At 37.0% G+C, this 24,867-nt stretch overlaps 2 protein-coding genes, 1 long non-coding RNA gene and 1 pseudogene across 3 annotated transcripts; 2 read left to right on the top strand and 2 right to left on the bottom strand.

The window, feature by feature from the left end:
- Positions 1-436: 436 nt before the first annotated feature.
- On the bottom strand, positions 437-8,484 carry LOC124436801 (beta-1-syntrophin-like). The gene is made up of 5 exons (XM_046986774.1): positions 7,670-8,484; positions 6,128-6,356; positions 4,663-4,859; positions 3,854-4,053; positions 437-1,476 (listed from the first exon to the last, which is right to left on the bottom strand). The coding sequence occupies exons 1-5, from the start codon at positions 8,418-8,420 to the stop codon at positions 1,384-1,386; spliced, it is 1,470 nt and encodes a 489-aa protein (XP_046842730.1). The 5' UTR covers positions 8,421-8,484; the 3' UTR covers positions 437-1,383.
- A 418-nt stretch (positions 8,485-8,902) lies between these two features.
- Positions 8,903-13,877, top strand: LOC124436553. The gene is made up of 3 exons (XR_006945388.1): positions 8,903-9,075; positions 9,775-10,227; positions 13,683-13,877. It is a non-coding gene; the product is annotated as an uncharacterized LOC124436553 (long non-coding RNA).
- Positions 13,878-16,186: 2,309 nt separating this feature from the next.
- On the top strand, positions 16,187-17,695 carry LOC124435901. Its single transcript, XM_046985832.1, has one exon. It carries the CDS (start codon positions 16,187-16,189, stop codon positions 17,693-17,695), a length of 1,509 nt encoding a protein of 502 aa, XP_046841788.1.
- Positions 17,696-17,749: 54 nt separating this feature from the next.
- On the bottom strand, positions 17,750-19,202 carry LOC124435900 (annotated as a pseudogene).
- Positions 19,203-24,867: the final 5,665 nt, after the last annotated feature.

Below are 24,867 nucleotides of genomic sequence, written 5' to 3'. Positions count from 1 at the left end.
ATGAAACAGAACATACACATTTGAAAAACTGCGTAGCTGTTGTAACTTGCCTGATCACTATGCTAATCCCACTTGTGCTGATGTTAAAAGTCGATTTCCCAAAGGCAGAAAAGCTTTTGTTCTTGTAACTAAGAACGCGCCCTTCCAAATTGCTCATCTTTGATATCAGCAAAAGTTTGGAATTTGCATGATTCAGCAATAATTGATCCCAAAACGGGCATACGCAGTTGAAAACAACAAATACGAATTATGGCTACTTTTGCAAGTTTCAAGCTTGAAATTCATTTTAACTGCGTTTACGTTTGGAGATCAATTATTTCTGAATCATGCAAATTCTAAACATCAGCTGATTTCACATATGAGCAGTTTTTCGAGAATACATGTTCACGATAGGCCAGTGGACTAACTATCTTGGCTCGAATAAAATTGAATAAAATACGGGAGGCGATTATCTATTCATAAGTAATTCATACATGTGCAAGTTATTATAAGATTATAAAACAAATGTACAAATTACTTGTCAAACTTCAATTTTACTTACTGGCAAAACGTAATTTTAAAAGAGTGGCTATAAGTTTCACAAATATCCCAATAAAATTTGTAACATACAGTTATAAGTTATAGACTATATATTAAAAATATAATTCTTCAGCTAGATGACTTTAAGCATTGAAAAAAGGTAAAAAATATTCTATTGAGTAATCACAGGGGGTTGCCTTGCGCACATTTTAAAGTCATGACACAAAATATGGCTGACTTGTTTAAAGGTTACTTTCAAGGTTACGGCTGAAATTTTTTCAATGCTTGTTCACACCGTTAAATCCTCGACATTCAATAATTCACACACACTACATCCGTAATTCGCGACAATCGGCTAAACAATGGGGTTTGGCAAAAACCATACAGAAACAATATTATAAAGAACGAGTCTAAAGGTAACGCTTTGCGCGATAAGTAGGCATAGATAACCATTTTCGGATTACCCAAAATTGGCGGTCTGGTTGTTGATACTGCATGTCTATTTGACTACTGCCTAGTCTGGTCCACTAACCCCAAAGCGCGGTTGGACGAAGAAACAGTAAGAGTTAAATTAAAGAATGACGTTATTCCAATGTTGGTTTTTCAGAAAATAATCTTTAAACTCCGTGTAATAGCTATATTCACAGTTCAACAACACAAGAGAAGAACATGAAGCTCGCAAAGCATTGCCGTTACATTCATTCTTTAATTTAGGACAAACGTCAACCGGAAATAAATATGAGCGTTATAACAAAACATCATCATCTACTATTATTCAGATGGAAAAATATATCATTTGAGTGACGATGGAAACTCCTTTTTTGCAATATATACAATGTCTTCTAAAAACAAAGCATCTTCGTTTCACGCAAACAGTCCCAAACGAGCAGTTTTTGCTGAGAGAAATGTATGTAACACGAACACAACAGGTTTAGGACATCCGCGGAGGTCAAGTTCCTGAAAATGAAATTGAGCAAGTTAATGAATAAAATGATAAATCACTTCTCTATACATCAACAGTATAGTTTTTGCTATAAATTTTATTTCCTCGCCAAAAAAGCTTTAATAATTCTACACTTGATAAGTTTAACAAATATGATGTGCCGTCTCAGATAAAATGTTGTGAAAATGGCGTAAAACGGTGTGATACGCTCATGTATATGGGTGAGTCGATGCCATTTTAACTGGTGATTTTGACGCTATTTTCATGATTTCATCAGTTGAATCTTCAGTCTTGAGCAATTTTACAAACGCAAAACATTTAAAATGAAAACGAAACAACAAATTTGGCTCAATTTGAGTCCCAAAGAATACGTATGAACTAAGATTTATTGCGCGCTTTTGTTTATGTTTTATCATTAGTTTTTCACCTTGCGGCAAACTGAACTCAATTTCGTCACTACGTTGTCTAATATATACGAAAATTTGGCAGAAGCACATTGATAAAAATCTCTATCTTACATTAGCTAATTACTATCGTTTATCCAGGTTGCATTGACTACAATAGCAAAATTCGCCATTTATGTTCCTATATAGCCTAATAAAATAGCCTTTCAAGAACAGGAGTACTGATTGGTTGAATGTTCGAAAAAATGCTTGCACTTCGTGGTCATGCTAGCCACCCAATTTCTAGTTTCTCCTAATCTTTCCCGCGTATTTTTATAAACCTATAGAAACGCGGAAACGTTTTCTATTTCTTAAAGTGGTACTATGACGAAAATTTTGCCTCTCGTTTTTTTTTCATAGATTAATAGTGTATGTTAAAAAATCTCTTCTGGCGAAATTTTAGCGCAATGTATTTCATGCTGCTCGAGTTACGTAGCGATAAAACTTGAACTTTAAGAGCCGCCATTAAAATGCGCCATATTTGAATTTTCAAGAAGGAAGGTGCTTGTGACGTCATAGTCTTAACTCGCGGCTGTTTACAATATAACACTATATACAAATAGAGATTTAAAAGGTTGTATAACTCAATTTTTTTAACATGCCTTCAACACGCTGTGTCGTGCAAGATTGCAGTAATAAGTCTGATAGAAGTACAGGCATTTCATTACATAAAAGCCCAAACGGCGAGTCTTTGAGAAGAATTTGGGTTAAATTTGTTCAGACGAAGCGCGCCAACTTTAATCCAAGTTCGCGCAAAATTCGATTTATGATTTGTTTGAATCACTTCTCGGATGATTGTTTTGAGCGTTTATTCCATTTGGGTGGTATGACTAGACGGCTCAAACCTGGTGCCGTACCTACTATTTGGAAGAAACCACAAACACCAACAACGTCAAGAGAGCGGCGTCAGGTTAGCACAAGTTGCAATTATTATATACTTACACATATTGCAGATGATAAATTTTCACAATTTGAGAGAACCAATAATACATCCAGGCAAACTTTCAATATATAATATACATTTATACTAAGGTTTTAAAGGAAATACAAAATGAAGTGTCTGTATCATGCGTAAAGACCTTTGGTCTTTAAACCTAACGAAGCTGCTTGAAGAACAAATTCGTTCAGGCAAACTTCGTTAAAGCCAGGGTGATCCAAAATGCATTTCCTTTCATCGATTTCGAACTGATACATTTTACCACGGCATTGCTCTATTTCCATGCAGCATCGGCACTCTTGAGGGTTGACAACAAGATCCAACGAACAATGGCCACATTCACACCTTTAATGTTGGCCAAATTGTATGTTTCCATAAAGTTATCATAGCTAACGGCAGACGATTCAGATCAAAGTAACACACTAAGAATGACATCTTACCATGAAGTAACATCAACACGGGCATCAAAACGATCTTGCAGCATGTCTTCAACCCGCCGTTCTTCTGCGACTGTAGCTTCGTACTCAGCAATTTCATCGGGCGAAGCAAGGGGTTCAATATTATCGACAAATGGCAAAATTTCCGAATTAGATTCGTTCAAATTTGCCGTCACAAATTCCGATGAAGAAATCGATGCGTTTGTCTCGATCGAAGACTCAGAGAGCGAGCTAGATCTCGATGAATTTGACATTTTTTTGCTCTATTTATGTTTTTCTTTGTATACTTTCCATTGTGCGCTTCTTGCCGTGTTAAGACTATGACGTCACTGACCTTTGCTGATTGCAAATATTCAAAATGGCCGATTTTAATGGCGGACATGAAAATTAGACATTTCAAATGTTCATAACTCCCTCGTTATATTATTATTTTTGCTTAAATTTTACGAAAGCAATAATTGATATGTGTTTAAACTATTGAATGCTAAAATCGATGATTTTTTAACGTTAAGTTTTCGTCATAGAACCACTTTAAATAATGCTAATTAAAGAAAATTTTGTTGTACAGCAATACCTGCTCACCCTCGTCACCACCAAAATCAAGCCACAATAGACGTTGTCCGTCGTCAGCTGACATCTTTAAACGATCAAATGGAAACGACCACATGACATGCGATTTACCATTTGGGTCGAAACCAGATTTAGCGTCTGTTAATTTGAAGCCGTTCTCGTAATGGATCGTAAGGCGTGTTTCCTCGTTGTGCCACGTGACAGCTAACGTAGGAATAACAATGAAATATACGTAAGAATAACGAATGTCAAATATTCTATGCACTGGCGGTAAAAAAAACTGCTCAACTTTTGTCATTACGGCAAATTACAGGAGTGTGTAAAGTCAATCTATGGAAGCGACGAATTAAATAAAAAGTAAAACGATTGTAGCATTTAGTATTCTATAGGCCTTACTCTAGCTATCACAATTATTATACTTTTTGTTTTTTACCACAATTACGACAGTGTTGCGACAGCAAAATTTAAATAAAAACTGTGTTTCCCGTCAATAGTGACAAAATACAACAAAATTTTAGTGAACGAGCGTCAGTTACAACGAATCTAGAAAGATTATGTCAAATAAAGACAAATCATGTCATTCGGAAGCCTGTCTTGAAAAAAATTCAAACAAATGATTTCTGACGAATAATGTCTTACAAAAACCAGCGTTAAATAGAGATTCAACTCCATTCATAAACTGCTTTAGAGAGTCTACTGTGAATTTAAAAGTTCTGTAGAATAAAACTGAAATTTAAAAAGCGAAATTTTCACTTCATCAGCACTTTAAAATACCACTCATCACAGATGTAAAAGAAGCATTCCAAATCTTACCACAATTGATTTCCTTGATTAATGCAGCTGCACTGTGCGCTCCTTCGATGATACTGCGACACCAATGTGCTAGCTCTCTTGGTGTTTCAGCACGGAAAAGATGAGCTTCGACGCCCTTTCGCGATCCGGTTCTGGTACCGAAAGTCAAATCTGGTGAATTCAAGCGTTCCGTAGATGTACCCGCTGAATTTACCAACCTAACAACGTGCAACAGATAATTTATAAAGCACAGAGAATTCTTTATGAAAATACATTGAAATTTGAATAACGAATTAGCATGAAGGGCGAAGTTGAAAATAGGCCAAATCCGAAAAGTTTAAGAAACCAGCTTTTTTTTACATGCGTACAAGTTAAATATGAAAGTAAAAAAAATGAGAAAAGACTAAAATTTCAACTCAAAAGGCAGCATTGTAGATAACTTCCCTTTGTTAATAATGAACGTTTGAGAAGAATGAAACGATAACATACTTACATCTTGATAGCTTGACTTCTTATACATAAACAATTTGCAATAATAATGTTCTCATTTTAAAATTACTAACAATGTTGAATATACAAACGCTAATGACGAAATTGTAATGTGTCAATGCATAAAGTAAAATAAATCTCTACTATGTTTTATAGCACACAGCATATTATCATGCTTTTGGATTCAGTTGGAATATGGTAAAAACTGCTCTTATGTCTAAAGTGAGTAGGTTAGTCTAAAATAGCTAAATGAAAAGAGTTTATGACAATATTTTATCATTGTTTTACAGCAAACACCTATGCCTTGATTGAAATGGCAAACAAGACACAATTTGTAAAGATTGTATGGGCAGCTAATTAGTTTTGCTTAGTGACCAATCATTTCAATGACAAAGTCAAGAAAGTGAATTTTTTTCCAATAATCTTCAAAGTATTGATAATAAACACATGTGTCCATAATGCGATGAATTAAAACAATTATATTTACACCTTTCCCCCAACATGTTTACTCTATGACTAAATCACATAATGACTAATTAGTTTGAGTTATTACAATCATACATGGAGTTCATAGAAAATATTGATTTTTCTAATGACCTTTTGATTACCAAACTGCAGCCTTCAACAGGCATGTGGTGAATGAATATGAATTATGTGATGACATGTATGATGTGTCATGTACACAGGTATGTGTCACGTATATAGGTAATCTCATAATTCGTAATCATTCAACTCACACCTGTTGAAGAGAACAATTTGGTAGCCTAAAGCTTAGAAAAAAATAAATACAATTAAAAGAACCTGAGAACGGTTATTCCATCATTATGCATAACAAATTTAGAACACTATGTACAAAGTTTGTTGATTTTCCATGCAAACTTTTCACTAAAAACAACATGAAAAGTTCAGGGACATTCTAATTCAGTAAACACCTAATTAACTTGTAGGGAGATAAATTAATTCCTTTTTTAAAAAGATAAATGTAAAAATTGGATACCTGGTAGCAAGAAGAGGATGACTCATGAATGGCGATGCCCAGTCCTCCAATGTGAACGCAACAGCATCATACAGTAACATATCTTTATCAGTCAAAGCAAGAAAAACTGGTTTCCATTCCGGTTTTGGACTATCACCTCCAACATAAACCTGTTCACTCAGCCAGCCCATTGTGTGAATCTCCCTGTTCCCTGGCGTGCCGCTTAAAATTATGTTTGCTTCATCAATGGCTAAAGATTGAAAAAATTAAATTTGAAGTTGTCATGCTAAACTAAAGGGCACACAGGAGCATAGCCAGTTCAAAACATTGGCTCATCCAACATTGGCTCATGGTTAGTTAGTCTACCATTTATTTATTTATTGAGAAGCCAAAAATTAGCAAAGGTTAATATGATAGATTTCTTGAGTGGCCATTAAAAGCTTGCAAAAACAGAAACAATAATTCATGAGCTATTAATCTATTCTTAAATGTGTTAACTGTTATAGGCATGATTTTGACAAGTGCGTGAGTTTTTTTGAACAATGAAATAATCAAAACTCTACATATAATTCATAATACAAGCGGTGAGGAACAGAGTTCAAGCAGCATGGTGGAGTTTTAGAGAGTTGTCGGGAATGTTGTGCGGAAAGTTGACTTCGTTGAAGCAGAAGGGAGAATTGTACAAGGCATGAGTTAGAAGTGTTTTGGGATATGGAGCAGAGTGTTGGGCGCCGAAAGCAGAGGACCTGAGAAGATTGGCGTCGACAGAAAGGAGAATGCTTAGGATGATGTGTGGTGTAACGTTGATGGATAGGATTCGAAGTGAAGAGATTAGAGAAAGAGTTGGTGTTGAGTGTATCGAGAATTGGGTAAGGCGCCAGCATTTGAGGTGGTTTAGGCATGTGGAAAGGAGGGAAGAAAGTGCTGAAATTCGTAGAATGTTGCATATGAATGTTGATGGAGTCCGCAAATGAGGTAGACCGAGAAAGAGATGGATGGATGCTGTGAACAGTGATATGAAGGCGATGGGTATAACGAGAGATATGGCGAGAGATAGAGACGTTTGGCGTAGAAAAGTTCATGGACTGGTCAACCCCCCTGGTGGGCATTAATACTGGCCGGAATACAAATGTTGTTTGTTTGTTTGTTTTGTTTACAAAGCCAAGTGCCACAGAATCTTAATTGATTTATCTTGCACATATAATTAAATTTAATATGACAAAAATGTTATGTTTGAATAATCGATATGCTTGGAATTGCTTCAATGCATTGTACTAATATACAACAAAAAACTGTGAATTTTTTAAGATTTTGCATACATATAGAATTCCAAAGGTGATCATGAACCTCTTTAAAAATTGTCTCTGTTTTCAAGGGAATTTATATCCAAAGTGCATTTGAATGAGAAACTAATTATCCTTGTAAGGTTTCTTTCACCTTGGTAATTAACTCAAGGAATTCACCACACTTCAGACAAATAGCTGAGCTAATGATCACCCTTAGTAATTAATTCAATTCGTTTCTTTGGTATGCACAGGCGAAGGTTAAATTAAATTATCTTACCAGGTTCTATAAGTCGAGCAACGTTTGAATGTATTACATTGTACCATTGCTGGGCGGATGCTGCATCGTTGCATCGTAAGATACACGCTGAACGACCATCTGAACTGAAGATCTCAAAACTTCTTCCTTCCGCCCCTTGGACTTTGGCTGGAATGTATCGCGATACATAACAGAGTTTCAAAAGAATCGATTTTAGTTCAGGCCAGTTTTGAGGTGATGTGCTCGGAATTCCCCCACTGGATTCGCTACTTTTTGAGCCGCGAAAGTACGGCGTAACCTCCTTTAGATATTTAACTGTCAAATCCACTTCACGTCCTGCTTGCTTTAGAGCACGCACGGCTTCGTCGTGGGTCGCATTCCTAAGGTCTTCCTGATTGACAGCGAGTATCGCATCCCCAACATACAACGCGTCTGTTTGATCGGCTGCGAGTCCTTTGAAGATCTTCGAAATAAGAATCGGCATTTTGTTCTCCTTTCCACCTTTTATAGATATACCCAAACCTCCGACTTCTTGTTTGATTACGCGGACTTTGCGGACTTCATTCAAAATCGATTCGGGCGGGATTTTCTCTTCGGGTGAAGCTGCCAACGAGTCGTTGCCATTTTTGGACGATACTGTGCTAGAGTTGGAAGATTTCGAGTAGTCTTCGGCATTTAACGTAAGCGTTTCTTCGTCTAGCGAAACGAAAACACGTCGCCAGCCATCCTTCGTGTAGTAATCGAGCAAACCGGAGCGCGATGAAGCAGCCATAGCTCACATTCTCTTACACATATATGTCTTGCTTCAGTAGCGAATTCCTGTTGACCTTCCTTGACTTCCCATTAACCTTAATAACACGGATATTTGGACTCACAAGGGGTTTAACACCCGGCGCTTAGAACTTATCACATTGGTGATATCCTTATTTATTGAATTCTCAGTTTTCCTAGGAAAGTGCAAATAGCCCATTTGTCCATGTTAGCCGCAGTTCAACATGTACACGTTTTTCCAAATGTTTGAATTTTATAGTTTATTCATTCATTCCAGGAAATGAAGAAATAAACTTTCTTTTAAAAAAGTTTAGTTGGAAGTTTTTTTGGGAGCTTCCTAAAAGGAGTAACCAATTTTTAGATTAGGAATCTCAAACTAGTCTGTTTTATGGAATTTCCATATTTCCATTGGGAATTTCAGATATTAAATTTGTTACAGTCAAGTGGTCAAGTTATCAAGTCAAATTAGTTGGTATCTCTTTCTCTTCGTGGAATTTTGCACTCGAAAAAACTAATTCATGATTTCATTTTAAGTAAACTTGTTTTTAGCAACAATATAAATGCAAAAATATCTCATAATTTTGGCAAACTCAAAGACATATTAATTCTGAGAAAAGTGTTAGTGTTACTTCGGTTTCACGCCTATTGAGTGTTGAGTGAGTATTTTTGTGTTGTTCGTAATTGGGTTTTGGATAATAAAGCCTGGTCAGTGTTAAGGTCATTCACGTTGTCTTAGACATTGTCAATCTCAAATATGAAGTATATCTTTGAATTTTCACACTGATTAACCATGTTTTGAAACAACTCATTTTGACTTATCAAATGTTGCAGGTTATCAGTTAGCTTGATAAATAAGATCCAGTTTATAGATCATGCATCATTTCATCTCACTCCACACGTCTTCTATGGCTTAAAAGATCAAAGCATGCTTGTAAATTGATGATTGATTCAACTATGCCTCTTTAATATTGTTGAATGTCACCCAATCTTGAGTTTGTTAGATGATGTTGTTATCAATTTTTTCCATTCAAAATTTATACTGAAGTTCTTTGTGATCAGTGACTTTTATTGAGAAATAAGGATGTTTGCTATGTTTGCCTAGGTGTGTGAAAACTGAGGAGACCTTTGTGAGAGTTCTCACAAACATTTCCAAAGTTTTCATTAGCCAGTGCTATAACAAAAAAAATCTTTAACATTTTATTAAAGTAACATGAACAATGTGAAACAGATAAATTTAAAACAAATGTTGCAATTTTTCCTAAAACATGTATTTATGATTGATTTGCCATTTCTTTTTGATTGATTTTTGCCATGCATGGTGGCCAGCTTGCTAAGCAAACTTTTTTTACATTTAGCAAGACATTAGAAAACAAAAATGTTGTCATTATCAGATGCAGCTAAATTAGAATCATTTGGAGACAAGGCTGTAAGTCGTTTCCGTCCATGGTGGGAAGTCCTGACCTTCTACAGTCTGAATTGTTTGCTAATGGCAATCTTGTTTTCATTGGCTGGTATCACCATCTCTGGTACCTACAATATATGGTGTTTTCCTGATGATAAAGACATGCAATTGGACTACAGCATCATGAACTATGTCAGCTCCAAATGTTCAAGAATCTTTGATGGAAAGTATCTCATATATTTCCCCTACTGGATGCTCTTGGAGTGGAGTGTGTTTTTTGTCATCCATCTGCTCTGGTTCAAGATGCCAGCAACATTTTTTCTGTTCCAACAACTATCTGAAGTGTTCTCTGAATTTAGCACCATAAAGCCAGTAGAATTCAATACAGAAAAGAGAATTTTACAAGGTATTTATTAAATTGATATCCTGGCAACCTAACTGCAAATCATTAATACCCAGTATAGTTTTTGACATCACTCTTTTTGTCGTATGAAAATAGAATTGATTTTTAATCTCCATGATCTCAAAATGGCTTATGAAAGAAAATGTGCAACACTCTAGATCGGCTAAATATTCTAGTTTCAATCTAGCATCACTCTTCACAAAGGCTCCGTACTGAAATATACGTATAATTTGATATTAATTTCTCATTAGTTTAGGCAGAAAATATCATATTGTTGGATTGGAAGTTATGAAATTAGCTACTATGATCTAAAAATTATCACTGAGACTAAGTGAAACAGTGTGTTTTGTTTACCCTAGCCTACCATTCTTTCCCTAGTTAAAACCAAGGGGAACACTGAGCACTGTTCCTAGATTTCAGTCAATAAATGTTTAGTAGTATACCAATTTTGAAAGAGACAGGGGCTTGGGAAGTGTGGTGTCTGGGTGTCCAAACACGAGGGATCAGTTCAATTCCTTCACTCTCACTTGAAATCTTTCGGCTATCGAGGCTAAAGGAAAAAAATTTTAAAAATTGGTACTATACAGGTTTTATGAAGAAACTGAGCTGTTTGGAAAACGTCACCAAAGTCATCAGCGCGCATGATTTGCGCAATCCTTTGGTGGAAATAGTTCGTTTGAATTCCATTGATCTATGTGATGGTAAAATTGTCGAAAAAATGACCATTTTTTAAATAAGATTTAATTGTGTTATTAAGAATCACCTTTGAAATAGTTTGCGCACGAAAACGAGGCAGCGAAAAGGAAAGTGGAACACATTATGCTCAAATATGGCACATGTTGTTCAAGCTTACAAAGTTTTAGGCTAATACATACGCTTAGCCTTTAATTGCAAATAATTGTTACATTCCTCATCAATTATGAATAAATTTGAGTTTAATTAATCCTGATATGAATTATTGAAGTTTTTAGAAAATGGACATGAAAAAAGGAAAAACGCTAAATACTCCGCAATTTGTTAATCCTAACCCCTAACCCTGGGTTCCAATTGCTTTTTAGGGACCCATCCACACTAACACGGATTCAAAAGTATACGGATTCGTTTAATCGAAAGCGAATTTTCAATATGAACATAATAGACCAACATAAGACTTCTAAAAAAGCCACAACAATAATAAAATAGAGAAGGATTTATTAATAACCTTTCGTCTTTAACTTAAGACATCTTCAGATTATTTGAGTTAATTTATATACACGAGGTTTTAAATACAAGCATATATTACAGGGTGCTAAATTACATGTGAGGGGAGTAAGAAGTGTAGATGACGGAATTAAGTGAGAATGGCGGTATATTAAAGAAGGTGAAGGGGGATTGAGTTGCCTTGGGTGATAAGAGAGGGTTTAAGTTTGGATATAAGAAGGCTTTCATGAATCATAAGGTCATAATTGTCGGAGGAGAAAGAGAGAATTGAGAAGTCATTAAAATCGGCAGAGTGAGATGTATTTCTTATATGAGAAAGAACTGCAGATGGTGGTGGACATAAGGAAGGTTTCCCTGTTAAAGGAGAGATGCCCAAGTGTTCTGATATTCTGGTGTGTAAATGACGCGTGGTTTGACCGACATACAATGCAGAGCAGCATCGACAGTTAATTGAGTATACAACACCAGATCTCAGGAGCTTGGGAACCCTATCTTTAGAAGGAAAGAAAGAGGAGAGACGCCTGGAAGAACGAAAAACAAAGCGAACGTTGATATGAGGAAAGGCAGCATTGCAGAGTAGAGTGATTTGAGTGCGAATCTGAAGACAGTGTAGGCCAGTGAAAGGGAGACAGAATGATTTTCTTAGGAGCAGTGTGAATAAGATCTTTGGGGTTCAAATGTATTGTTGAGGAAGCGGTGAACATGATTGTCAAATATGTATGAAGGGAAGTTGTTTAAGGTGAACAATTTTCTAACAACTTCTAGTTCGGTATGAAAGTGTTCATAGCTGGAACAGAGGTTGAAAATTCTGTGAAGTAAAGAGGAGATCAAGGAGCGTTTGTATTGAATGGGAATGAAACTATGGAAATTGGTGAAGAGACCAGTGAAAGTGGGTTTACGATACACGGAAGTGGAAAACTTGCAGTTTGAGCGAGTTATTTTTACGCCAAGAAAGGGGAGCGTGTTGTCTTTTTCCAGTTCAGATGTAAAGGAGATGTTAGGGTGTTGGTGGTTGAGATAGGTAAGGAAAAGAGGTATGTGATCCAATGATCGGAAGAGTAGAAAGCAATCATCAACGTAACGTTGGTAAAGAAGGGTTTTGAAGGTGGAGGGACAGTTGTGAAGCCATGAATTCTCATTGAAGGCCATAAATATGTTCGCAAATAGTGGGCCTAGGGGGCTGCCCATAGCCACACCATCAATCTGTTGATGAACTTGGCCGTTAAAGAAGAAATGACAGTTTTTGACGGAGAGGGAGAGAAGTTGAGTGAATTGTGAACGGTCAAGGCCTTGAAAGGACGTGTTGGAGAAGAGGTGATTAGTTATTATGGCGATTGTTTCATCAACTGGGATGTTGGTGAACTATGATTTAACATCAAAGCTCGCCATCACAACGTTATTGGCGTTAATGTCACTTTGTAAAAGATCTTGGACAAAAGAGAAAGAATCCTTGATAACATGGGAGCTGGCGGAGATTGGTGTAAGGAAAGGAATAAAGAATTTGGCTAGCTTGTAGGAGTAGTGGTCAATACTAGATAAGATTGGTCTTAGAGGGATGGAGGATTTATGAATTTTAGGGAGTCCATATAGTATGCCGATACGTGTACCATTGGGATAAAGTTCGTTGTATGTTTTTTCATTTATGCATTTTTCTGCCTTAAGTTTTCTTTACTTGACTCTCGCGTTTCATTGTAATTTTGATTGCATCATCATTTAAAAGTTGGAATTTCGATGCGTCCGCTAGAATTTCCATCATCTTTTTGTGGTAGTCGTTTTTATTCAGAATAACAACTCCGTTGCCTTTATCCGGTTTTAGGATGACGATGTTGTTGTCATTTCTCAGATCATTTAACGCGTTTAGTTCATTCTCCATGTATAAGGCATTCGGTCGGCTGTAACTGCGAAAACCCGAGTAAGCTATGTCCTTTAGCTTAGCTTTAATTGAGTCAGGGAAAAAGCCAGAGGGTGTGTGGACGGGTTATTGTTGAAGGCGATTGTAAAACTTCTCAAATGGTGTGAGGAAAGTGCACGAGTTTAGTTTGGCAGGTGGAACAGCAAAGTTGAGGCCCTTCGAAAGGATTTCTTTTTCTTTTTGCGTGATGAAACGATTTGAGAAATTGAAAACCACGTCGTCAGCACTCAGGGTTGATTGGGTTTGTGTTAATCTGTCCAGTGCTAAGGCGAAATATCTTGCGGTCTTGTGTGCGTTGTTGATGGCTTAGTTTTTTTGAGTTCTCACGATCAGAAACATGTTTTAGGTGAATGAAGTGAAGGTTTGAAACCAAAGATGCCAGTCTGGAATGTGCGGTCGTAGCTTGTGATGACAGTACTCGTATCCGAACGTGCTTTGTGTTTATTTCTTCTTGTAACAATTTGTGTATATAAATTAACTCAAATAATCTGAAGTCTTAAGTTAAAGACGAAACGTTATTAATAAATCCTTCTCTATTTTATTACTGTGATGGCTTTTTTAAAAGTCTTATGTTGGGCTATTATGTTCATATTGAAAATTTGCTTTCCGCCTGACAAATCTCTGGCCACGATTTTAAATAATCGAAAACGCATCAATGAGGTATTTGCCGGTTGCCAGTCTCCCTTAAATTTGCGCGGTTTTTGCTATGCATTTTGGGATCGCCAGAGGGCAAACATTTCTTCAGAAATTTATCTGTAATAGTGATATTTTTGAGAATTCTCAATTTAAAGCACCTATTTCCATTATAATGGCTATTCGTTGTAATGGGTATTCGTTACCAGTTGGGAGAAAAGAAGTAAAAGTATGTGGAGACAGCAATTGCTTTTATCGAGCAGTTGCGTTGGCTATAAACGGTGAAAGCGACGAAAACTTTGCTCACATTCGAGAAATGTATAACGATGTTTTGATACAAAATCCAGCTACTTTTCGACCGTATTTATTTCGATACGAATCGATGGAAAAGCATCTGGAGCGAAGCATTATGTGCGGTACGTGGGGAGAAACAGTGGATATGTACGCTTGTGCCACGTCCTTGCAGCATGAAATTTGTGTTTATGCTATGCTTGAGCAGAAATGGTTTTATTTCACTCCTCGCCTGGTGTTGCGTCATTGTTAAAATATGATCGATTCCAGGGGCGGATCTAGGATTTTTGAAACATCAGTCATAAAACGTCGGAGGCGCTCCTCACCTGGGGTCTGAGGCATTCTCCCCTGAGAAATTTTGAATTTCAGAGCCTTGAAAATGCCATTTTCAGCGTTTTAGAGCAATACAAAATGTATTTTGTGGGCATCGTTTTTGCGTAAAAGCAACACATTTTGCTTATGTTTTTTCAAAAAAAAACTGAAGTGAACAAAACTCGAATGTTTTTCCAAATATTTAGGCTCATTATCATGCCAAATATATGGCTTATTAGCATCACACACTCGCATAAATTGACTTTGATATATTACATTCATGCATACACTTCACTTGTCCTTTAATTACGATTTTGGATGTAAATTTCTGCTGATAAAACTCAAAACAATGTTGGCTTTCTTTTGACCATCAATGACTGAAATGTTGCTCGCGAGATCGTCTTTGCCAAGCATTTACAATTTATCCATAAATTTTTCACCCTCTTGAAAAAATTCACAGTTTGGACAGCAGCATTCATGTCAATATATGAATTTGTTAAAGATTTCCATAAATTCCATCTGATTGTAGTTTAGTTTCTATCATGCTTATAAAAATTACTATGAAACGATCAAACATTCAATTCAGACAGTGAACTTGACTATGTTAGTTCAGTTGGCTATCAGTCGAAATCCGTCAAACCAATCACAATAAAACAAAAATTTAAATGAACCAATTGTAAGATAGCAATTGGACTCCCTTATACGTCCGGCCACCCCTCTTATCAGTCGATCTGTCCACTGATCTGGCCATTGACCAATAAATAATCGTTTTTGGCGTTCTTAGACTCCTTTATCCGTCGAACCAGTCAAGCCACCCCGCTTATAAGTCGGTTATTCCAGGTCAATTAAAATTCAACTGATCTGGTTACCAACGAGATATTCATTGGGTTAGTCATTAGTTTTCAATAATAAATAAAGATGGATTTTTATCACGAAGTAAATGCGATAATAAAGTAAGAATAATTAATGAATTTTTAATTAATATGAATGGGCAATTTTTGAATATCAAACATCAGTCGCGCGACGGATTTGACATACTCTAGATCCGCCCCTGATCGATTCTGTGATTGTCCAATGACTTTAGTCTTGCATAACTTTCACAGAGCTGCTTGCCATTTCAATCTTTTGCAACCTATCAATAGTTGTTGTCTCGCCCCAATACCTGCCAATGAATACCAACCACCTGTGTTGGTTGATTTTGAACTTAAGGAAGAACCATGTCTTTCTAATGACCAATCATCTCCACTCAAAACTAGAACTGTACCTTGTCCATCAAAACCTAAAACAATATCCCGCAAATACAAACCCAAAAACACATTTTGTCTATCTTAACATAAAACCATATTTTGTAAAACCAAACAAGAAAAGCTTGAAAATGAAAACATTGCGAAGAATGTTGACACTAGTACAGTTGTCATGGATGAGCAATTTCACCAGAGAAATAATTTCAAAGACTGGAAAGTTAAAATCCGATCTCATAAAGTGAGCAGAAGCCACTGAGGAGGCAAAACTACCAATTGATCCTGATTTTTCAAAGGATTCCTTGGAGCATTGTCTTCAAGAACGATTGACACTTCCTGCTGGAAAGCGCCTACAAGATCCATTTAAAATGACATGTCAGCTTTACCAACATTTGGACTGTTGGATATTTTTATTCATTTAATAGTTAGTAAAGCAGAATATGACAAAGAAATGTTGGCATCTTCGAGAACATTTGATGATTATAAATTACACCAAAATGGTCATGTAAGGAATTTATGTTTAACTATTGTCTATGACAATGATGATAGCAAGTTTCACATTGACATTGGCAGTGTTTTACCCACACAAAGGGGCAAAACACCAGAAGGCATGAAAGAATACAGATCCTGGTTCATACTTTCACCAAAAGGCTCTGTGTCTTCTGCATTTTGTGAATGTAAAGGTAGTTCAGATCAGGGATGCAAGCACTTGGGTGCTTATATGTTTGAACTTGAAGAGTTTTTGTCAGGTAAAAGAACTTCAGTGACTTCACTTCCAGCATACTGGCAACCAAAGCCAACACCAAGAAATAAGCCCTTACCATTACTGGAAATAAAAATTTGTCACTCGGTGAAACCCAAACGGAAAAGGAAACATGTATCTCTCGGCGACTCTTGGGTTGACTCATTTGACCCAATGTCAAATCGTATGAGAACCACAATAAGTGAAGTAGACAAAGTAGAATTTGCCAGGAAGTTGAGAGACATTGATGAAAATTCTGGTATTTTGGATTTCCTTCCTGAGTGCCCACATTCAGACAAAGTAAAAAAAATGAAAACGGTTTTTAAACTTAATAGTCTTAACATAGAAACAAAAGCTAAAATATTTGCAAGGGAAAATCAACATTTGATTAAAATAAGAGTGAAGAAAGCCTGTGATACCTTCATTAGCACATTAAAATTCACTGAAGAAGAACAATTGTTCATTTCAGCTGCAACAAAAGGACAATCCAAAAATGAAGAATGGCATAAAATGAGACATGCCATGGTAACAGGAAAAAAAGTCAAAGCTATTTACACTAGACAAAAAACAAAAGAGCGCACCCCTTCGGCTGATTTATCAAAAACTGTTGCTAATTTTTTGGAAGACAAGAACAATTTGATAAACTTAAATGCTATGCAATATGGACTAGACAAAGAAAAAGAGGTTCTGTATCTTTACAAGAGACTGCGTACAAAGAAGCCTGAAAAAGTTAAAATAGAAGAACCTGTTTTGCTTGTTGACCCCAAAAATTTATGGATGGGAGTGCGTTTGGATGGAATATGCCAATGTGAATGTTGTGGCTCAAGGACACTTGAAATTAAGTGCCCTCAAACATACAAGAATATGGATCCCAAATCTGCATTTTTCTCAACAGCTATTGGTGGGAAAACTAATGATAGTGGAATTAAAGTGTTGAACAGGAACCATTTACATTCCTTTCAAGTCCAAATGGCTATAAGCCAAATCGACAAATGTGATTTTATTGTATTTACAGAAAAAGGAATTGATATAGTAGAAATACCATTTGATGGTGACTTCTGGAGTGATGTATTTAAAACTGTGTTTCTTTTCTATAAGAATTGTATTATTGGTAGTCTTTTATTGAAATATGTGCAATGATAAAATTTATATTTACAAATAATAGTTTTTCAAAATAAAAATATTAAGTATAATTTATTTTAGATTATGTAAGGATAACTTTATACCACGCTTTCCTACATTACATATAGCGGCACACATAAACAAAATGTTGTCCAAAACTGATTTTAATGTCAATGGAATAACTCCTGACAAAATCTGAAATTGCTTTAGTTTCATTATATTCCTTTCGACATGAGATCTTAATGATGCCACACGCCGAGTATGAGTTGTTCCACGAGAGGAAAGCCTAGGTCCACGACAATAGGCAGGAGAAATAAGGTGAACTTTCTTCACCACAAGTATATCTCTAACAAGGAATCCCTTATTAGCCATGATACCATCACCTTTTTCTAGCAAGTTTATGAAACCAGAGTTGGTGACAATTTCCTTGTCAGATATTGAACCAGTCCAAAAGGGTGGGATGAAGGAAAAAATATCAGTTGGGGTAATGCCAACTGATAGTTTAGCAGTGTTCCAATGCTTATAGCTGCTCCATGAGATTTTCTGGCTCCCAGGTATCTTAGGTTTTTATAAAAAAATTCTGTCCAATCAATAATTATCCTTAACTTGTTAAATTTCTGAAATCGCTTAGGTAGTTTCTTTGATTTCAGACTTACTTGGCCTAGGCACAAAGAATGACAGCTCGTTAGACAGGAATCTAACCCAAGTCGTATAAATCCGGGAAACATGACTAGCTGAACAGAAAATGTATCAGCCAAAAACATGACATCAAACCCTTTTCGTGTCCTGACAAGAGTAAGAATGAATTCTTCCCAATGTGTCAATACTCTTGAGACATGCCCTCTTTTAATAGACTGGGCAGTGGCTGTATCAGTAGAACCTCTCCAATACTCTTTGCTTTCTCTTTAATCAAACTGAAAACTAAGTTCAACCTTTCTAGGGACAATCCAGAGTAGCGGTAGCAATTCTTCTTGCAAATAGCTTGTTCAATAAATAAGTTTCTTTTCAACATTTTAACATCGCCATGGTAAAAACAGTCAATGAGGTCATGTTTATCACTTTCAAAGCTGTAGCTATTATCAGAATCATAACTTGTAACATCCAAGTCTGTTGTGCAATGTATTTGTGGACTCTCTTGGTGCACAGACTCTGGCTCAGTACACTGCTCAGGAACAGTGATTTCAGCTGCAAAAAATGCCTCATCCTCATTGTCAAAGCTTTTCTCAGTACTGCCTTCACACAGAATTTTTCTACTCTTTCTTTTGATTGGTATCCTTTTAGATACAAAGTTGGATTGGGACAGCCTTCGGATCGATAACCAGCAAGAAAATGATTAGAACAAACCTTCGTATTAGTAGTGACTAAAGTTTTTCCTGTTGATCAGCTTTTGCCAAGCACTCTTGTCTTTTGCGTTTTTCGGAGAAAAATAGGGAAGAATACCAACGTGATCGGAAACGATATATTTTTCATGATATCTTCTATCGTTATCACAACTATAAACAGCACAGTGATCCCCTTTTTCCATTATAATGTGAATATAAACTTTTTACGAAAAGATATCTTTATAAAGATACACAATGTTTGCCCCCTGGCGATCCCAGAATGCATTGCAAAAACCGCGCAAATTTAAGGGAGACTGGCAACCGGCAAATACCTCATTGATCCGCGTCCACACTACCGTTTTCGGTTCGTTTTTCGATGGTCCCTACTACCTTTTGAGATTTGTAATGAATGTCTTGCAAGACATAATAAGCAATTTGATCATGCAAAATAAGACTTTTCGCGACGAAAGTTTGTGAAACGAAACTGTCCCAGCTCGCGCTTTCAACCAAAACCTTTTCGCCTCAGTCAGCCGTTTGTTTAGCTATTTCGTCGATATGCAGGCCTAGAAATAACTATTTCAACATAACAATAGTTGTCTTCTGTGTCGGACAAATGAAGCATTAAAAAGAGCGAGATCCTCATCCTAAAAATCGATTAATAATAAAATAGAAGCAAATTTACTTAAATCATACCACGTTTATTTTGAGTTTTGCGTTTGGTTGACGTCATCGTTTCAATTTTTATGCGGATCCGACCGTCCACACTAGCACAAAACATATACGAATTCGTCTTTATCCACTTTCGACAGCCTTTCCAAACTTATACGGATTCTGTGAATCCGATCCGCGTGCTAGTGTGGACGGAAGGCCTAAACGTATCAAAATGTTTACGGTTTCGATAGAATACGTGTTAGTGTGAACGGGGCCTTAGTTTTGTCTTTTCGTGCGCAAGCCATTCCAAAAGTGCTTCTCTGCAAGACAATTCTCACAGTCTCACTAAAACATGGTTATTATTGGCAAAAATGTCACGGTCAGATGAACCATAGGAAGTGCAACTAACTATTTCCAACAAAGGTTTTTGCAAACTTGAGCGTTAATAACCTTAGCGTCGTTTTCACTTTTTTATGCAACCTATACAACAAACTTAATTGATAATTATTTAAATCAAAACATTTTAATGTATTGCGTTGGAATAACTTGTCGGATTGAATCTTATTCTAATCATGTAACATTCAACATTTTCTTCTTCAGGTAATGCAGGCTCAAGTAGCAAACTTACCGGTTTGCATCTTCCTGAAGACAAGGAAACGAAACAAAAAATTCGCAATTTGGTGGTACGTCTCAAAGAGATTGCACGTTTAAGCCATTATTTAGTTTTTATGTACACAATAAAATCACTGTTCTTGTGCATCACCAATGTCGTTGTATTCGTTGTGCTTGCAAACTGGCTTCGCGAACGTCGATGGCGTGCGTCTTTTAATTGTGACTTTTCTGATCGTGTCCCTTACGATTATAAAGATCTGACATGCTCTCTACCTGCAGCACCATTTCTATACGGCTTGATGATATGTAATACAGTGCTCGCCTTCAGTATTTCTGTCTGCAATTTATTTGCGTTAATTTGGACGTGGAAATTTTTTATGTACACTTACGTTCATTACAAAAACGCTTTCAAAAAGTGGACTGATTTGGTCGATGAAAACGGTTTTATGGATTTTTGTTTCTGTTTAAGTCTGGCGACTACCTCTTACAAGGACGGTAAGATTTTGGGCGATGTTATCTACTCGAGTATGAAGATTTATTACCAGTCAAATCGCCACGAATGGCAGATCGGTCAGTCGGAAAATTCGAAAAAGAAAGCGAAATTTGCAGCAATGTTTTATCAAGGGGATGCGATTACTAAGGAACTCGGGTTGACGCTTTTTGAAGGAGATTATACCGACGATTCTCTTTTTCAAGCAATGGCGGCGATTCTTGATGTCGAGAGAGAAGACTTTAGAGATAAAATTTCAAAACAATTGAAAAGGGACATGCATTTGTACAAGGACATTGTTGATAACGCTTTTAGTAATTTAGAGTTCGAAAGATTCGTTAAACTGATAGAAAATGGTAAACGATTGCCCTACGAGTTTCATCAACTTATTTTGATGGCTGCTTGTAACTCGTTTGGCGTGAATATTTTGTTGTTGACCTGCGGTCAGAGCTGCTGGTATTATAAAACGGCGAATGAAGAAGAAAGTGCTTCCGTTGATGAAGAAATACTCACAAAATATTTGTTCGTTTGCCACCCGAATTATTATTCAGCCATCCTTCCAGCGCCAAATTACGATGAAAAGAAAGAGAAAAGGCGTTTGTTTCTGAACAATGAAAAATCTCGTAAAGAAGCTCGAACCAACGCTCTAGATAACTGGAATGAATTCGGCGATGAGAATTACCTTAAGATGATAAAAGATATATCACCCAGAACCATCGCTTACGGAAAGATGACAATACCAACTAAGAAGCGATCACATAATATTTTGACTGATCTGTTTCATGAAACAAGTCATAAGATCGTCACACATCTTCGAAGGAGAATAACTATTCCTCCCTTGACTATTCCTATGGAAGATTGAGTGTGACTGTGTTATTTCTTTTCCATCTTCGAGATTACGTGCTCTGTGTATTACTAACTACGATTATTAGAAAGAACACTTCTATAGAAGTTAGATTGAAAGTGTGTAAAAAAAAATTCAAATGGTATAAATTAGTATAAAGACAAATTAAATTTCTGCAATGATAGTTATATTTGTAGTTGCAGCGTCTAAAAGTTTCAAGCTCTTTTCGTTACTGGGTACGACAGGGTACGTCTGTAGTCCATATTTACCCAGAGCCCCACATAGGAAAGAGTTAGGACACTCAGTGGGGACACCGGAAGTAAAATTGCCAAGCGTCCGCCATTTACGTTACAAAAGCCAGCAATAATAAGAGCATTAATCGGTGGAAAGGCAATTTTTCTGTTGTATTTTCTTATCCATGAATAGACAGCGATCACTAGCTTTGAAATTCAGTTGCTTGTAGATGTCATCATAAACGAAATGCATTTATTTAACGAAGTGGATGCAATTTATACTGTTTTTGCCACGAGGAGAGCGCGCGTAGGTTTCTTCATCGCTTTCGTTAGCACTATTATAAAGCAACGTAAAATCATTGTAAACATTTTTTTCATAATTAATCGCCTTAGTAAAAAATGGTTATAATTTGCGTTTCTGAAACAAAATTGGCGGCAAAATACCCATGTGACCTTTTTTACCCAAACACATTGATTATGAAGAAAAATGTTGAAAAAATTACATGTCCTAACAGTTACAAATACAGGGCTCTGTATTTAACTATTCCGTTTGTCGTATGAATGTTTTATGCAGTGCTGTGTTTGAAATTAAATGAAGATATGATCTTCGCACTTTGCTGGACAATTTAAGCAATCGTCTCAGGAACCTAAAAAATCAGGTGACTCAACGGGATTCGAACGCATGACCTCTGCGGTGCCGGTGCAGAGCTCTGACCAACTGAGCTATGAAGTCACACAGTGGTGAGCAGGTCAATATTGCTGGGCTCATGTTTTCTCGTGAAGGAATGTCGTATGAATGTTATATATGCAAAGCGGTGTTTGAAATTAAATGAAGATATGATCTTCGCACTTTGCTGGACAATTTAAGCAATCGTCTCAGGAACCTGAAAAAATCAGGTGACTCAACGGGATTCGAACCCATGACCTCTGCGGTGCCGGTGCAGATCTCTGACCAACTGAGCTATGAAGTCACACAGTGGTGAGCAGGTCAATATTGCTGCGCTCATGTTTTCTCGTGAAAGGAATGTCGTATGAATGTTTTAAGCAGTGCGGTGTTTGAAATTAAATGAAGATATGATCTTCGCACTTTGCTGGACAATTTAAGCAATCGTCTCAGGAACCTGAAAAAATCAGGTGACTCAACGGGATTCGAACGCATGACCTCTGCGGTGCCGGTGCAGAGCTCTGACCAACTGAGCTATGAACTCACACAGTGGTGAGCAGGTCAATATTGCTGGGCTGATGTTTCCTCGTGAAGGAATGTCGTATGAATGTTTTATGCAGTGCGGTGTTTGAAATTAAATGAAGATATGATCTTCGCACTTTGCTGGACAATTTAAGCAATCGTCTCAGGAACCTGAAAAAATCAGGTGACTCAACGGGATTCGAACCCATGACCTCTGCGGTGCCGGTGCAGATCTCTGACCAACTGAGCTATGAAGTCACACAGTGGTGAGCAGGTCAATATTGCTGCGCTCATGTTTTCTCGTGAAAGGAATGTCGTATGAATGTTTTATGCAGTGCGGTGTTTGAAATTAAATGAAGATATGATCTTCGCACTTTGCTGGACAATTTAAGCAATCGTCTCAGGAACCTGAAAAAATCAGGTGACTCAACGGGATTCGAACGCATGACCTCTGCGGTGCCGGTGCAGAGCTCTGACCAACTGAGCTATGAAGTCACACAGTGGTGAGCAGGTCAATATTGCTGGGCTCATGTTTTCTCGTGAAAGGAATGTCGTATGAATGTTTTATGCAGTGCGGTGTTTGAAATTAAATGAAGATATGATCTTCGCACTTTGCTGGACAATTTAAGCAATCGTCTCAGGAACCTGAAAAAATCAGGTGACTCAACGGAATTCGAACCCATGACCTCTGCGGTGCCGGTGCAGAGCTCTGAAACACAGAGCTCTGCACCGCACTGCATAAAACATTCATACGACATTCCTTTCACGAGAAAACATGAGCCCAGCAATATTGACCTGCTCACCACTGTGTGACTTCATAGCTCAGTTGGTCAGAGCTCTGCACCGGCACCGCAGAGGTCATGCGTTCGAATCCCGTTGAGTCACCTGATTTTTTCAGGTTCCTGAGACGATTGCTTAAATTGTCCAGCAAAGTGCGAAGATCATATCTTCATTTAATTATTCCGTTTGTGTCAGATCTCTGGTTCAATAAGTAAATCATGACTCAAGTCGTCGCCTTATTTTATGTTATCGTAAATTAACTTAAGGAAATTATACCGGGACATGTACCCCCACTTTTTTCCACAAGCAAGCACCCTAGTGGGTGAAATTAAGCGCCCCACCTGGCAGCTGTAGAGTGCTTTTCTGCAGGCTACGTGACTTATAGCCAAATCATAATTAATGTAGTACTTGAGAATTCCTATAGAATCGCATAAGAGTTCACAAATATTGTACGAAATATTTTAATGTTGCTCGGAATAGTTTTCTTTGGATTTAGGTCTGATGTGTCAAAAATTAAAATATGTTAATTGTTAAAGCGTCGCATGTTTGGAAAATCTTATCAAATATCCATTACATGGCGGCGAGTTGTCGTTCTAGTTACAATGATTGACCCTGTGATGGACTACCGCCATTGAATCAAACATTCACGGGAAGGTCACCACTGTTAGAAGATAAATTCTCTCAAGTACTGTATCTAAATCTGTTGCGTTTATAAACGTCTTTTTTGTCGTGCATGGAAAGATTCGAGCTTCGAATGGCTAGAGTTGCGCTCTTCATGTTTTGGCGTGAAGTAATCTTCGAGATATATTTTGTCTTCCATCCATTCCTGGGTTATGAACGATACCGGAGGGTCGTTGCATTTGTTTCCAGCTTCAAAATTAGTTTACGCTTATATCAGTCTTAATTCGAAATTAGTTATACTTGCACCCTCAACTTGATTAATAAAATCGAGAGAGAAATGGTTGGAGTGTTCATGGGCTTCGAAATTAATTCTTTCATCTTTGCTTTGAAATTACCCAGGTATGAAATCAATAATTTCTTTTGCGTTGTTTCATACTTTAACCTTTTACTT

This window comes from Xenia sp. Carnegie-2017, unplaced genomic scaffold (assembly GCF_021976095.1).
Source record: "Xenia sp. Carnegie-2017 unplaced genomic scaffold, XeniaSp_v1 HiC_scaffold_16, whole genome shotgun sequence".
Lineage (NCBI taxonomy): Eukaryota > Metazoa > Cnidaria > Anthozoa > Malacalcyonacea > Xeniidae > Xenia > Xenia sp. Carnegie-2017.
Note: the sequence above shows the minus strand (reverse complement) of the source record. Positions and strands in the feature narration are given on the sequence as shown.